Source organism: Lepisosteus platostomus, chromosome 8, assembly GCF_059453375.1.
Source record: "Lepisosteus platostomus isolate fLepPlt1 chromosome 8, fLepPlt1.hap1, whole genome shotgun sequence".
Lineage (NCBI taxonomy): Eukaryota > Metazoa > Chordata > Actinopteri > Semionotiformes > Lepisosteidae > Lepisosteus > Lepisosteus platostomus.
The window spans coordinates 43,332,823-43,347,671 of record NC_142618.1 but is presented as its reverse complement, the minus strand read 5'-3'; the positions used below and the strand labels follow the sequence as shown (position 1 = coordinate 43,347,671).

Genomic DNA, 14,849 nt, shown 5'->3' with positions numbered 1-14,849 from the left:
CCAGACTCCTGTTGGTACCAGGAAGATTAAAAAGTGTTATTTATAAATACTGTTACGTACTATCCACACACTAACACATTCAGTATAATGAACTGTTAGGAAAAATTTCATTTCAGATCTATGAACAGGTTTGACTGCACAAAAAGCAGAAAAACATCTTCCACTTACAAGGTAATAAAGAATTAAGGAAAGCAGAAAAACACAGAACAACATGTTCTTCATCTCAACAAAAGACCAGTTTTGTACAGTATGTTATATTACAAATAAATACAAATATTATAATAATAACAAATAAATGTATAAAACCATAAAAGGTCTTAGAAACTAAATGAATAAAACATTGAGAAACATGGGGTGAAGACTGGTCACAAGCAGTAAGGTATACTTGTTAAACAAGGGCCTGATTATAAAATATGACAAATTCAAATTCATGGAATGCTCAACACCAGCAGTTCCATGAGCACAAACACCCAGCTTTCTTCCTTCCTGCAGGTCAGCTTGTGAAATTAAAATAGAGCTGCATGCTTACAATTGTACAGACTCGGCCATAGACAAAAGCTTGCTTTCATCAAAATAAGCGGAACCCCCTGCCTGCAAAAGCTCCAGTAAGGCCTGGAAGAATAAGAAGCAAAAAAAAAAAAGAAATTGGATCACCGATTAGAGGAATAAACTCTTAACACTGCTGCTTCTCACATTGCAATGATCAATTTACAAAGGCAAATTCAAGATCCTACTGTCGTCTGCAAATACATTTCTGTAAAATTCAAAATGATGCACGATTTCTAGGTCACTTAGCCAGTCATGCATTTCTTCTCATTTAAATGATGTACAGTAGCTCTGCATTTCAGACATGCACCTGCACAATTGTGGTGAAGCCTGCATGGTTTATTTCCTCTCTGCTTGCCACTTCATTTAATCACTGAAGCACGTGACATTTTGGGCTTACAGTTTTAGTTATTTATTTATTTCCAAAACTTTGAAAAGGTCCCATTTATGGAAAGAAAACCCACAACGTTGAGGGGCGAAATGTTTGATATCAGCAAGCTCCTCCCTCTTTTGACAATTATTTTTCTGACAATCAACCTGAGCACCTAAATGCGATTTTTCCCAAAAAACATACAGTATACAGTATCTTAGCATCGGATTAAGTGAAATTCCTTCAGGAAATACAGAGTGCTAAACTAAATAATGATATTCTTTTTGTATTAATGGTGAAGACAAAAAAAAAGCAGACAGATGTGTGCCTTACAAGGTCACTATAAAAAGTGTGCATCAAAAGGGGACTGTTTTAATGCAATATAAGCAACTAAATATAAAAAAATACATTTTTTTTTAAGTACAAAAAGTAGATATTCTTGTGTTTATATAAGTTTAATACAGTATTTTAGCCTTACTAGATTCAAGACACCATTCTCCCATTTCTTTGATGTTAAAGATTGTCTAATCAAATCCTTTCCTGATCTTATTCGTTCACAAAGGGTAATCCATTTTTTTTCAGTTTGTGTTTTTATTTTAAAACCATTAAGTAAAATTGTTTATTTAAGCCAAGCAGTCAAACAAGAACCGATGGAAACTTCCACACAGGTGGAAACCACATGGAAGTGCATTAAAACTGGGAATCAGGGGTACTTCTTTACCCAAAGGGTTGTGGGGGTATGGAACAACTTGCCCAGCCATGCTTTTGAAGACAACACCCTGGTTTCTTTCAAGAAATGGCTGCATGAAATCCTTGGATGAATTACCTGCTGGGTCTAAAATGGCTCTGAATGGCCTCTTCTTGTTTGTAACTTTTATTATGTGCTTACATAAGATAAGATAAGATCACTTTGTTAGCCATATACAATTTCTTGCATTAGGAATTAGTCTTCTCACATACCCCAGCTTGCTCTCCATGAGACAGACACACAGAAAGGGAAAGAGGTCAGAGCACAGGGTCAGCCATTGTACAGAGCCCCCGGAGCAGTTGGGGTTAAGGGCCTTGCTCAGGGGCCCAACGGAGCAGGATTCCTCTGCCAGCCGCAGGATTTGAACCGGCAACCTTCCAGCCACAGGCGCAGATCCTTACCCACAGTGCCACCGGTTCGCCTGCATTCTAACAAATGCACTTGCCATAGAAGAAGCAGCTTAACATTGGCAGAGAAGGGTACCTGCTGTCTTTCTGCATGTTGTGTGGTGTCATCTGGATTGCAGAGAAAATCAAGGACCTTTCAAAAAAGGAAATGCAATCATAAAAAAAATCTTGTGATAAAATCTCGGTAACAAAATAAATTAATTAAAACCATCAATGAAGTGTAAAATTGGGAGCTCTGTGAAAGTACTACAGTATATGGTTGCTACAGTATGTTGTCACAGGCAAATGAGAAACTGCTGGTCTTGCCATGGGCGACAGCAAGAGTTCACATGAATTGTGACGTGAAAGCAGCCCTTCCTGCTCACTAGTCACTATAAGCAAATGAGAAACATGGTCTCCTAACAACATTAATTATTATGAGTGTATTTTAGTTTGTTGACAGTTTACAATACTTTAAAGTATCTAAAAAACTTGTCACTTTGTATGCGCCGGTTTTATTAAAATAATTACTATTAACAGAGTAGCAAAATTCGCTTGGTCTGAAGCATGTTTACAATGTAAAAGGGTCGCTTTCATATCATCGGAAGTTGTGTTGCCTCGTCCTGAATCACAGACAATAAAGAGAATATGGTGCTGCACATGCATTAAAATTTCACCTCCTTTGTGATGTTACTGTGTACTAATAGTTTCATTGTGGTTTGAAATGCAAATGCCAATTCACTAAAAGCCCGAATGTAAAAATAGAGTTTCAGTTAACCTTTAAGCCCTTGTTTGAAGCTTTGTTACTCAACTTACAGGAAAAGTGTTACGAATAAAGATAGAATACACAGAAATTAATACCTGAAAATATGGGGTCTTATTTAAACGTGCGTATTATTGAGAGTTTACTTACAAAATAACTGCATTTCATTTGCGCAATGAAAACTCTTTCTGTAACATTCATACAAAATCACAGAAGCGCAATGCATCACATCTCATAACGTCAACAAGAACTAAGACTTTTATGAACTGCTAACAACAAAAACACTGTGTACTGTGTATGGCTGTTCAATAGTTGTGACACTGACCTGGTGAAACAGACGCCTGTTCACAAAGAGGCTGTTCTCTGCTTTGGCTAACTGTCGTGCCAAAAAAGTGAAGAGACTGCCAATCTGGGATGGAGTGAAGTCGGCACTCTCCAGCATTACCTAGAAGAGCAAAGGTAGAACCCTTTTGTGGACCAAGCAATGAATAACATGTTTCAGCACATGGGACATGTTCTTCACTTCCTGGGATAATGGAGGGGACTGGTTCACCTAGCGGTTTACAAAAAAAGCCTGCATACTACCCGTTTTCTCTAGTTTGAATGAGACATAAAATCAAGGGCCTTGTATAAGTAGTAGTTGTTTGATGTTTGTGCTATACCTTCTCTGTCAGTCACTTTAAATAAAGGTGACTGTGAAATACCTAATTATACATTTGGCATTGATTTAATCTACATTTTCTGCTCCTTTGTGTGTATGCCATATTTCCAAATCTAAACTTTTTGCCCATTTAATTTTTCTGACTTCGTTTCCATTCCTATTTACAAAGTAAACAAATAGTTCTAGCAAAACCATAAATAGAGCTTATGCAAAAACTGTGCCTTAGACCACGAAGTTTAATGGGCCACCTGCTAAGCTAATTGCGTTCCACAGACATATCTAAGAAGCTAGGTTTTGGGAGGGCTTTCATAGAGAGATAGCACAGAAAAGCTCAGAAGCAGAAAACAAAATCAAACAAAACATAACAGGATATACAATTATACTTGTTGAAACCACAGAACTGTTTTTCCAAAGCATTCATATTAATTTCACACACACTCACCTGGAGTAAGATGTCTATAATTCTTTGGTGAAACTCAACTGCTTGCTTATCCTGCTGCAGATCTTCAAATGTCTGCAAAATATGTGCAATAAAAAAGTAATTTGACATTCATTTAGAAATAAAGCTTTCATTGTTGGGAAATCTGCTTGTAGGTAAATATCAAGTATAACAGGATGATCTCTCTTTAGAGTTCGTGTTACAAAAAAATGATAGGAGATGCAGCTCACATAAATGCTAAAAATCCCATTTTTAGGTCAAATGAAACAAAGGCTAATTTGTATATTGTTAATCTTTTATAGAACACAAGTAAGGATACTTACATTTCAACTTGTATAATTTCCTTTTGTATAATCAAAGTCTTGAAATCTATGGAGTTTTATTACCTGCAGAACAGGTGTACTATTAATTAAGGCACTGTCTGGCTATGACTGCACGTCACCTGTGTGGCGATACCTTCGGCCACATACTGTATATACACTCGATTTTCGAAGTGCTCGGATTACTGTCACAGTTTGTGCTTTTCAAAGGTTTGACTGTTTTAGTTCACCTGGCATCTTGTACTCAGTAGTTTCTCTTGCTGCTAGTCTTACCAGCGCCAAAACATTGAGGAATTCTCGAGTATTATACTTGAGAAGAATGCGGATGAATGGGTAAGGGTCTTCCACTGGGTCAATGTCTTTGGAATGTACACTTGTAAGACACATGAACACCTGAAAAACAAATACCGGTCAATGAACACGCAAACAATGCTCAGTAAAGGTGTTTGTGGTTTCTGACATTTTTCCAGTAATTGAGTTTGTATAAATTATGTTGGCCATGGCTCTTGAGAGTCTCAACCACACTCGGATTCTGGGAAAAGCTTTTTAGCATGAAGGATGAGAGGATAAATCTGATAGATGAGCAGATAATTCCCACGGTTGTTTCTACAATTGAATTTGTGCCCTTTCCTGAAGATTGTCACAAATGGGACATCCTTAAAAACCATTTGGGATTACCTCTTCATTCCAAGTATGGTAAGAGTTTAGGAGTGTGTAACATTAGTTTCCATCCAATGAGCTTAAACATTTCAAAGAGAATTACATCATTGTTGTTCATCAGTGTGATGCCTTTCATCACCTCATTATTTGTCCAGTTCTAAACTCTCCTTCTCCTGTTGGGTGTTGACGAATTGAACATACTATCATTAACAGCATGTTCTCGATTAAATCAGTCTTAAAAATGATCCTTGTAACAGGCTTTGACAGTCTCCTTATCTTTACTCTGGTCTCCTTACATCTCAGGTTCTTGGGTCACGGGGGCGGTAAGAAACCATTGGTAATATATGTCTGCACGTTGTTGAATTTCCTTAGCTTTCTCTGTCCAGTATCTGTTCTTCCTTTCCAAGTTTTCTTTGGCCCTCTGCCTTTACTGGGCGTAGAACAACACACTTCATCTACCATGTGTAGAAAGCCTTGCACACGTGATCAATAAACTGAACCATAAAAAGAAAATGCTCACGTGATCATTTTCATCAAATCAATCCTGTATTTCCAAATATTAAGAAACATTGTTGTTTTAAACTCTGTTCATGGCTGTTTTAACAACCTAGGTTTTTTGTAGCAACAAAATCCTACAATATATTTAAAACATTGCTCTTGTGGTTGTGGTTGCTCACATAAAAGGCTTCTTTTGTCAATATCAAAACATAAATCTCACCTTGCTCTTCACATCCTGAACCTTGGTTTCAGGTACAACACCAAGAGGATATTCTCTACCAGTCAAGCAGCAACTAAATTAGAGCCAAACAAACATTAAATTCAGTCATTTACCAGTACACATAGCCATGAACTTGATAACCAATTTGTAGAGACAACTATGTGTCCTGCAGGTATCCAGAGATAAGTTAAATTTGAATTAGTTTCAATTCAAACTTTATTGTTCCATTGGGGAAATTGTTTTGCAGCACACTTCCAACATAACACAATGACAGACAATTTTATTAACCAAGGCGTCGGTGCAACAGTGTTAGAGCATATATGTGAACTGTGGAGACCTAAGACTTGACCCCGGCCCTCACCAACCACAGACCAAATCTCTACAAGATGAGCCTCAGTGCTACCTATTACTGGCTTGGTTTGATAAACTTAACATTTTACCCAATTCCTAAAATCAAAGGACAGTACCTACAAAGCCGAGGAGGCCTATATACAGTAGAAATGCAATTAACATTTATATTTAAAATACAACAGAATCATCATCAGAGTATAACTGCCTCTGTGACTTCAGCTATATATTGTTTCAACAGCTGAAATGCTATGCAAAAGAACAGATACAAAAAACAAGTTAAATTAAATATCTTGTAATAAAAACATCTGCTTGAACCAAACTATAATACGGCTCCATCTGTAACATAGAAAATAAAATTAAGGTTTCTTGTTCAAAAATTAAAAAAATTACCTTATGTAGACCAGAATCGTGTTGCCCACAGACACAATATCATCTGTGAAATTCAAAATGTGACATTACTTACTGAATAAATAAACACAGAAATGCATGCTTTTCTTACTGAAAGTTCCAAATAAGTAGTAGCAGAAGGGTTAATTGCAGGTAGAGAGGATCATTTGAAAAGAAAAGCAACTTGAGAATGGTAGTCCCTGTCTTGAGGGGAGCTAAGTGGTTTACCATCTTCAAATGTGTATTTTGTACACATTGTTTTTCTGAAAACTAAAAACAACTGATGTAGACATCAGGAAAGGAAAGTGACAAAAGCAGTACCTGGTTTCTTGCTTCGAAGAGCAACTGACATAACTTGAGTCATTTCCTGTCAAGAAAGTAGAAAGAGAAAAGTACCATGATAAACAGGAGCACATTAATACCAATATGTTTACATTTTCCATTCCATTTTTACAGGAAATATGGGTAGCACCAGCTGTTCTTAATGACGCTGTAAATCACTGAACCATAGTTCTTGCCTTAATTGCTTCCAATGCATACAAATAAAGCCTAAAAAAAAACCCCAGAAAAGCTCAAAGCTACAGCTGGATAACTTTGCTCCTATACAGCAACGTAAGAAGCCTGAGTCTGTTCAACTGTCACACTGGTGAATGCTAAATGCTCATTCTGAGATATCAGCTCATATATACTGCAAGAACCTTAGTAAAAAATCATAGTTTAATAACTTCAGGTGTTTCAGATGTGATGTAACCCACTAGTTTAGTATATACTATGTGAAAAATATGAAAACATTAAAAAAGGGTATACAATTAAACGTAAAACGTAATTCAGAGCTACAGCTTTCTTTATGGTACTAAGTTGTTGACTTAGTTTGGTTAGCATCTGAGAATGGGAGTCAAATAAGATCCTTTATTTGATTTTACACAGTCCCTTCGATTATCAGCTCTTTTGGGAAATGGGAAGTACACCCGTCTTTTTACGAAGGAAATACGCACCCAGAAACCCTTTTGTATAGCTAACATTTGTCAAAAGTAAAAGATATTTCCATTCATTTTAATAGGGTAAAATTAACATTTCAGACCCCAAAAATGTCACCACTACATTTACTTTTTTTCTCCAAGAAATAAGAAAATGAACAACAATACTAACATGCATACTGTGGTTTGTGTTTTTGGTCATTAAAAACTGCTGACCTAGTTAGAAATCATTAATCATACCTCAGTACAGTTCTGTTCCCTTTCATTAGCTTTTTATGTAATTACTGTAATTACTGTTTCATTTTTTCACACCTTTAGGGTCCATGATAAAGTCTAAACAACCAATTTTCTTACACGAAAAGTAAGAGCGTGCACAACAGAGAACAACACGTGAAACAACAAAGCAGTGAACTGTGTCACACATGTCTCTCCTGCCACTGCGCAGGCTCTGTGCTAGCTCTTACCCATACAACTTAGTGGAATGTGATGTGTACACTCGATATAAAAAAAACAAGTCGTATGATGCCTTCCTCCTCACTCTCTGCATTTCGTGGAGGTTTCAACATTTTTTCGCTTCTTTGTAGTTTCAAAGTTCGCTTTCGTTATTCGAAATGTGAGAAGTTCACATTCTTCGTAGTATTGAATTTTCATAAACAGAATATTCGTAAAAAGAGGTACGGGTGTACAAGCTGTGTTATTTTTACATTTGCTTAATAAATAAACAAACCTACCTCAATGGGAGTTGTGTAGTCATTCATTCCTTTGTTATAAACATAGATGAGAGAATCGCACAGTTTGAACGTTCTTGATAAATTAACAATCTGAAAAAAGCAAGCCAAAACTCATTTAATTCTGGTAGACAAACCTACGATTCAGAAATAGCTGTTATTAAAGTATCATTGACAATGTATTTATACAGTCCTCTTTTATGGTTTTATACAAAGCCTCCACCTTGGACTTGGTTGGTCATCAAGAGGCCACCATTTTGGCTCAAAGTCAGGCTATAACTTGGCACGGAGCTGAAGAGGATCAAGCCGAGTACTTGAGAATAGGGGTGTTTTGTTGAGCTAGATAGACCTAGTTTCATAAATGGGGGATAATCATGGAATTCCCTGTGAGGGTGAGAAAGGCTCCCATGGAATGAGCTGCACCCCTGTAATCAATTAGGCGGACTCAGAGTGACGTATAAAACCAAATGCCCTTCATGTCCAGGATTGCCAGTGCTTCTTTAAGGTTTAGTGTATGTGACCAAACAAGAATTTAAAATCCTGTTCCTTCCAAGACCAGATCCAATTACGAATATGGCATAATGTTCTAGTAGAGCAAAGAAAAGGAGAAGAAAAGAAAATTTAAACCAATTTTCTTTTCTGTGCTTTCCCCGTTATGCCACTAGAGGCACGTTCCCACTGCTGTCACCAAATGTAGCAGATCCTCCTACTCATCTAGCATTTCTACTTTACCTGTGGCTATAACACTAATAGAACCAGCTGTCTTGTTGTGCCGCGGACAGGTATTAAACCTGCAGTATTTCTGCCACTTACACAGAAGTAGATGTTATTGAAAGATATTGTTGGACTTCAGTTAAAACATAATATTTTTGCCTCAGAGCCTACAGACAGTTCATATTTTGTTTACAGTGAGCTAAGTCTCATTTATAGCAGAATTTATAATTTAAGTCTCATAGCTCACTCACAGCTGAATCCAATTCCTCCATTATTCTCATGAGGAATGTGAACCCTGACGCATTCCTGCTTCTTGGTCTAGGGGCTGTTTCTACACTTCCCCATTTCAATGTCCTATGTACACCAGGTTCTGGCCCTAGAGAATGTGTTGCTAGAAAACAGAAGGTGTAACGTACTCTATAGTCACCCTCCGTTCACCCTGCTACCTACATGCAGGATCTCTGATTCCAGACTCACTTGATGCAGATCCAAGGTCATGATATCCAGGTGTGGTATGAGTTTGTCCAGGACATGCACCTTCCCCTGCTCCTCATAGTACCCAACCATGTCTTTCATGACCAGTGGTGGTATGTTATTCTGTTTGCTGCTCAGGATATGTGGCTCCAGGCACTCAAACAGGACCCCCAGGGCAACAGCATTGTGGTTCAGTTTTTCATATACCTCCCCAAAAATCAAATCACTGGATCGGAAAAAATAGAACAGAAAAACAAACAAACAATAGATGACCAAAAAAGGTATATATAGACTAGACAGAGGTGAGTTTATTTCAGTCTTGGCAGGAAACAGCAAATGTTTAACTTCTATGCATGAAGGATGTTTTTCAGTTACTAGGTTTGGAAATGGTCCATACCAGAACCACAGGGGCTCACTGAGCCTCATCTTATCCTGGTTTCTGTAGCGTTATGAGGATCAGACATCACTCCTCCACTGGAAGGGACACTAGTAAGGGCAGGGATTACCCCCTCAACAATACTGCTCCCTATTCATACAGCTGGGTAGACTGGTGCAGCTGGGTAAAGTTTCCTGCTCAAGGTACAACAACAGTGTCTGCAGTGCGGACTCGAACCCATAACTTGTCATACCCATACCCAAGACATACCCACTATTCAATGCTGCCACCCCCAGCAGACTTGTGGTAGAACATATTAATTTTCTGGCAATTATTAACACTCTGAATAAAAGAACAACCGTAAGAACGTGCATCGATTATTGACCACTCTGGGAAAACTTGGAAAAAAAGTGAAAGGAACCGTTTCAAATGGTGAGACAACGCAAGAGAAAAATTAAACATTCTCATGTTTTCAGGTGTTGTATGTTAGTCGTAATCATCTCAAAAACAAATTTTAATTAAAACAGCAATTTACAGCACATAGAGGAAAGACTACAAGAGTAATGCATTTGTGAGAAGGAAATGGGGAAAATAACCCCACCCTATTGAGTTCAACCATTATCTGCTTGGCTTGTTATCCAGTTTGTAAACTATCAGCCATAATCATTCCCATAACTTTACAAATAACAGAGGCATGATTATTGGCACTATAGTTTCCTAGTTCAACTTTGATTTATTTTCAGGAATTTTGGTTACATGTGTGTCATTAGTAAGTGCCATATAAAAATATAGTGAAGGTATCATAGTTGTCTATGAATAACCCATTAACTTAAGTACAATTAAGAAAAAAAACATAAGCCACTGACAATTTAATAATTCAAATATACAGCCTAAAATGATGTCATGCAACACAAACACCCTTCTAAGCTGTAGACTATGCAGTTTAAGAATTTGTTATCATCACACATACAAAAATATTGCCTCCATGTCACATCAATATCTGTGATCACATCAATGTCTGTAATATATTTCAAAAGAAGACATAATTAGTTTCAGAAAAGTGCAGATATTAGTAACCTTGCTAGCATTATATGATCAAATATGTATATTATAAAAGAACCTGAGAGAGCAATATTGACAGTGAACAATACTGTTATCTCCTTAAGTCTTTCTATGCATAGTGTGTTTCAAAACTTTTGAACACTTTATATGAACAAAAAGAGTCTAAAAACAAAAACAATGAAATTCTATAGACTGTAATACATATAAATGGCATGCAGAACATAAGGCACTCACATTCTGTTGAATTTAAAACAGCAAGTAGCACAGAGAGGAATCATCCCCTAAATGTAAAAGAAAGAGCATGTTATTTCATGCAAGCAATAAAGGTTGAACATCTAACAACAGTCTTATGGGATTCTGTCTTACTCCTCTTGTGCAGCATGTTCACTGGTCTCTGAACCCTAGATACTTTGTGCTGCAACGTATGTAACAGATGTTCAGCAGAGCTCAGTTCACTCAAGTAGAGTAACCATGTCAAAACAGTCATGTTCTCCTAATGCAAGGCAAGAAAGCCACTTTAGCTTTAGCATGAGAACATACAGTATGTTGTATCCATTGGATATAGTAACACCAGGATGAGGACTGGGCAGAGGAAGTGAGTCACAGAATTCGATGAGTAGTGATCACGGTATGTAGAGCCATGTTGTCAAGCTGCCATCAATCTCTACAAGCAGAGCTCTATCTCGACTAGACACTACTGCTCAGACCATCTCACCTTGATAAGGTGTTGGTTTTGGTGATGGTTTGTGACTTGTGATCTCCCTGGTATAGCCTGTAATTTGTCTTTCTTTACATTTTTGGACAAAAGTATACTTCATCGTCATTTCAACAATACTGATAGATAAAGGCAATGTCATTTTTCAAAGTTATTTTTTTAAATTACATTTTACACTCATTTGTACTACTAAAATCAACAGAAACGCAATATCCTTGTGTGGAAAAAGTTAGTACACCTCTACCTTTATCGTTGCATCAAATGCCTAAAATTAGAATCAGGTGCACCAAAACAGGTGCAAATGATTAGAACATCATTAGAGAGTAATTTGGAGAACACTGCCTTCTATAAACATCAGAAACCTGTGGTCTGGTTTGGTTTTGGCAATTGAGGTGGTCACGCCAAGATCAAAAGAGCTCTCTGAGGCCCTCAGAAGAAAGATTGTTTATGCCTATGAGTCTGGGAAGGGTTTTAAAGCCATTTCCAAGAAAGTTGTAGTCCATCACGCCACTGTCCGAAAGATCAACTATAAATGGAGAAAATTTCAAACCACTGGCAATCTATCCAGGCCAGGTCGTCTCACCAAATTCAGCCAAAGAGCTGATGAAAAGATGCTGCAGGACGTCTCCAAGAACCCCAGGATAACATCAAGGGATTTACAGGCAAGTCTTGCCTTAGTCAATGTCAAAGTGCAGCCAACAATCCAAAAGAGACTGCACAACTTTGTCCTACATGAGAGGTCAGGAGGGAAGGAAGAAGCCTCTGCTCTCAAACAAGAATATAGATGCATGACTGAAGTTTGCCAGTCAACACCTAGGTGAAGATCAGGACTATCGAAACGATGTGCCTGGACAGATGAGACAAAGGTAGAGCTGTTTGGCCACAATGCCAGATGTTATATTTGGCAAAAAAACAAAAACTGCCCTTGACCAAAAGAACCTTATACCAACTGTAAAGCATGGTGGTGGAAGCATTGTGGTTTGGGGCTGCTTTTTTGCTGCAGGGCCTGGCCAGTGTGTTATCACAGAGTCAACCATGAATTCCACATTGTACCAGAGAGTACTTGAGGAGAATTTGAGGCCATCTGTCAAAAAGCTGAAGCGGAAACGTAAGTGGACCTTGCAATAAGACAATCACCCAAAACCCTCAAGCAATTCCACAAAAGAATGGCTCAAAAAGAAGAAATGAAGGCCCAAGTCAAAGCCCAGATCTTAACCCCATATAATGCTGTGGGGGGACATGCAAGAAAGCCCTCAAACATCACACAGTTGAAGGAGTTCTGTAAGGAAGAGTGGGCATAAATTTTGATGTAGGCAACTGACAGAGAATTACAAGAAACACCTACAAGAAGTGATTTCTGCCAAAGGGGGCAACAACAGCTATTCAAGCTAGGGGGTGTACTTATTTTTTCCATAGCACACAATTGCATTTCTGACTTTTTATGTTGAATAAATGATTGCAAAGAATAATTTTCGTTGTTATTTGTTAAATTAGATCAACTTTATCTATCAATATTGTTGAAATGAAGAGCAAATATCCATCCATGCAAATATGTTGAAAAACACACCTTTTCATGGGGTGTACTTACTTTTTCACAACACTGTATGTTGTTTTTTCTATACAGGATGGTATGATCAATTTTGTCAATGTACTACAGTAAGTTACATGTCCGTGTCGTGGATACATGTTCTTTACTGTACGACAAAGAGCTGTGCTGACAACTGAATTTCCTGTGTCGTTCTATCAGTGACTGAATCAAATATTACATGCAGTATACTTATTGTAAGGAGAACATAATTTACTGTTGGATCATTTTGTTAATTATAAATCCAAATTCCCCACGACCATGAATTGGAAGAAACGGTTAGAAATTGATGGATGGACAGACAAACCAAACGATATGTCTTTGTGACGCATCTTTGATCAGGTTATCTTATAATTGGATCTTTGGAAAAATCTTAAGTTATACATCTAAAATACACAAGAATACAGAAAACCTGATGGGTACATAAACCCTTTCGCTGCACTGTAAAGAGATAACTGTTGCCTTTCTAGAGAGGGGAAAATCATCAGTTCCTCTACTCTCGTGGCTAAAAGCTCACAAAGACCCACCTTGAAGTGCTGCTCCATGACCTGGAGTTTGCCTTGCTCAGGGCATCTCCTCAGACACAGTTCCAGGTAGTCCAGCAGTATGTCAGCCACCTGCAGGACCGACACCACAGAGTTTAGCCAACACCATTGCTCTGGATTTATGAGTCTGGGTACAAGAAAAAAGGTTAAGCAGAGGCATAGGACACAATGGGCAAAATCTCTGAATCGGATCTGGAGGACAGCCTGAGATTATCGATATCAAGATTACATTTTGATTAAAGTTAATAACAGAGTTTATAGTGATTCCCTTCCTGCTATGGTTAAAAGTTGATCTTTTTTACAGAAGGGAGCTGCTAGAGTGCAGCGAAAACATGAAAGCGAAACCCCATTGACACATCATATCTACATTATTCTTTTTCAGCTTTCTTCCCTAAGATTTTGGTTTACACAGACCCAATTTGGAATCATCTGTCCCCCCAACACAAGCAGCTTATAATATGTACTTCTCTAACCTACATTGCCAAATAATATTAATATTTTAAGGTTCTACCTGGTTCATTGCCATACACACTTGTTTGGAAGAACAATATGAAATATAATTGAGAAAGTGGTAAGTTTATCTGAGATAAGGTACTGTACCTACTGACTAATATAACCAAGAGCTTATACTGTACAGGCACACAAACACCTCAGGACAACAACATTGAAACCTTGCTATTTTCCAGAACTAACTGACTAAACATTCCATGGTACTCTGACACTATTTGAAACATTTTTTTTTTCATTGTGATCTATTCCTTTGCAGACTAGCCAAAACCGCTATCCGATAGAATGGCTTACATAGAACAAGCTCTGCACACATTTATAATAATGTTCTTCGTTTTCAAATACAATGTGAACATAATCTGGCACATGTCAGCCAAATACTAATTTAAATGATAATAATAGCAACAACATGGGAATATTACATTATATATTTCGTGGAGTGCAAAGTACATGTGACAACGACAGAAAAGCTGCAGGCAGCACAGGAAATTGGCCTGATATTGTGATATACTGTAGAGTGCCTTGCAAAAGTATTCAGAACCTTACACCTTTTTTTGCATTGAAGCTTTCGTTTATGACACCTTGAAGTAGCAATTAATACTTGTTACAGTGTATACTGTACACAACCTAGTAAAAAATTCAAGGCAAAAGACAAAAAGAAAGTAAATATTAATATAAAAGTAAAATGGAAAAGTCATGACTGAATGGATATTTAAACCCTTAGCTGCTAAACATGAATTAATGTAGGTGTACAAAAGTAACTTAACGAGCCATACCATTTATTGAGTCTGTGTGTAATGATGTTCACATAATTTCA

General features: G+C 37.5%; 1 protein-coding gene across 1 annotated transcript in view; it reads right to left on the bottom strand.

Annotated features, from left to right (window-relative positions):
* Nucleotides 1–14,849, bottom strand: part of LOC148657379 (vacuolar protein sorting-associated protein 8 homolog) — a 48,539-nt gene that overhangs the window by 18,976 nt on the left and 14,714 nt on the right. Inside the window, exons 19-30 of the mRNA XM_088643605.1 lie at nt 13,508–13,597; nt 10,915–10,961; nt 9,246–9,468; nt 8,058–8,147; nt 6,671–6,716; nt 6,353–6,395; nt 5,612–5,684; nt 4,507–4,626; nt 3,917–3,988; nt 3,139–3,258; nt 2,148–2,204; nt 530–612 (exon numbers count right to left, since the gene is read on the bottom strand). Coding sequence (XP_088499731.1) covers nt 530–612; nt 2,148–2,204; nt 3,139–3,258; nt 3,917–3,988; nt 4,507–4,626; nt 5,612–5,684; nt 6,353–6,395; nt 6,671–6,716; nt 8,058–8,147; nt 9,246–9,468; nt 10,915–10,961; nt 13,508–13,597 — 1,064 coding nt within the window. The remainder of the gene's footprint in view (nt 1–529; nt 613–2,147; nt 2,205–3,138; nt 3,259–3,916; nt 3,989–4,506; nt 4,627–5,611; nt 5,685–6,352; nt 6,396–6,670; nt 6,717–8,057; nt 8,148–9,245; nt 9,469–10,914; nt 10,962–13,507; nt 13,598–14,849) is intronic.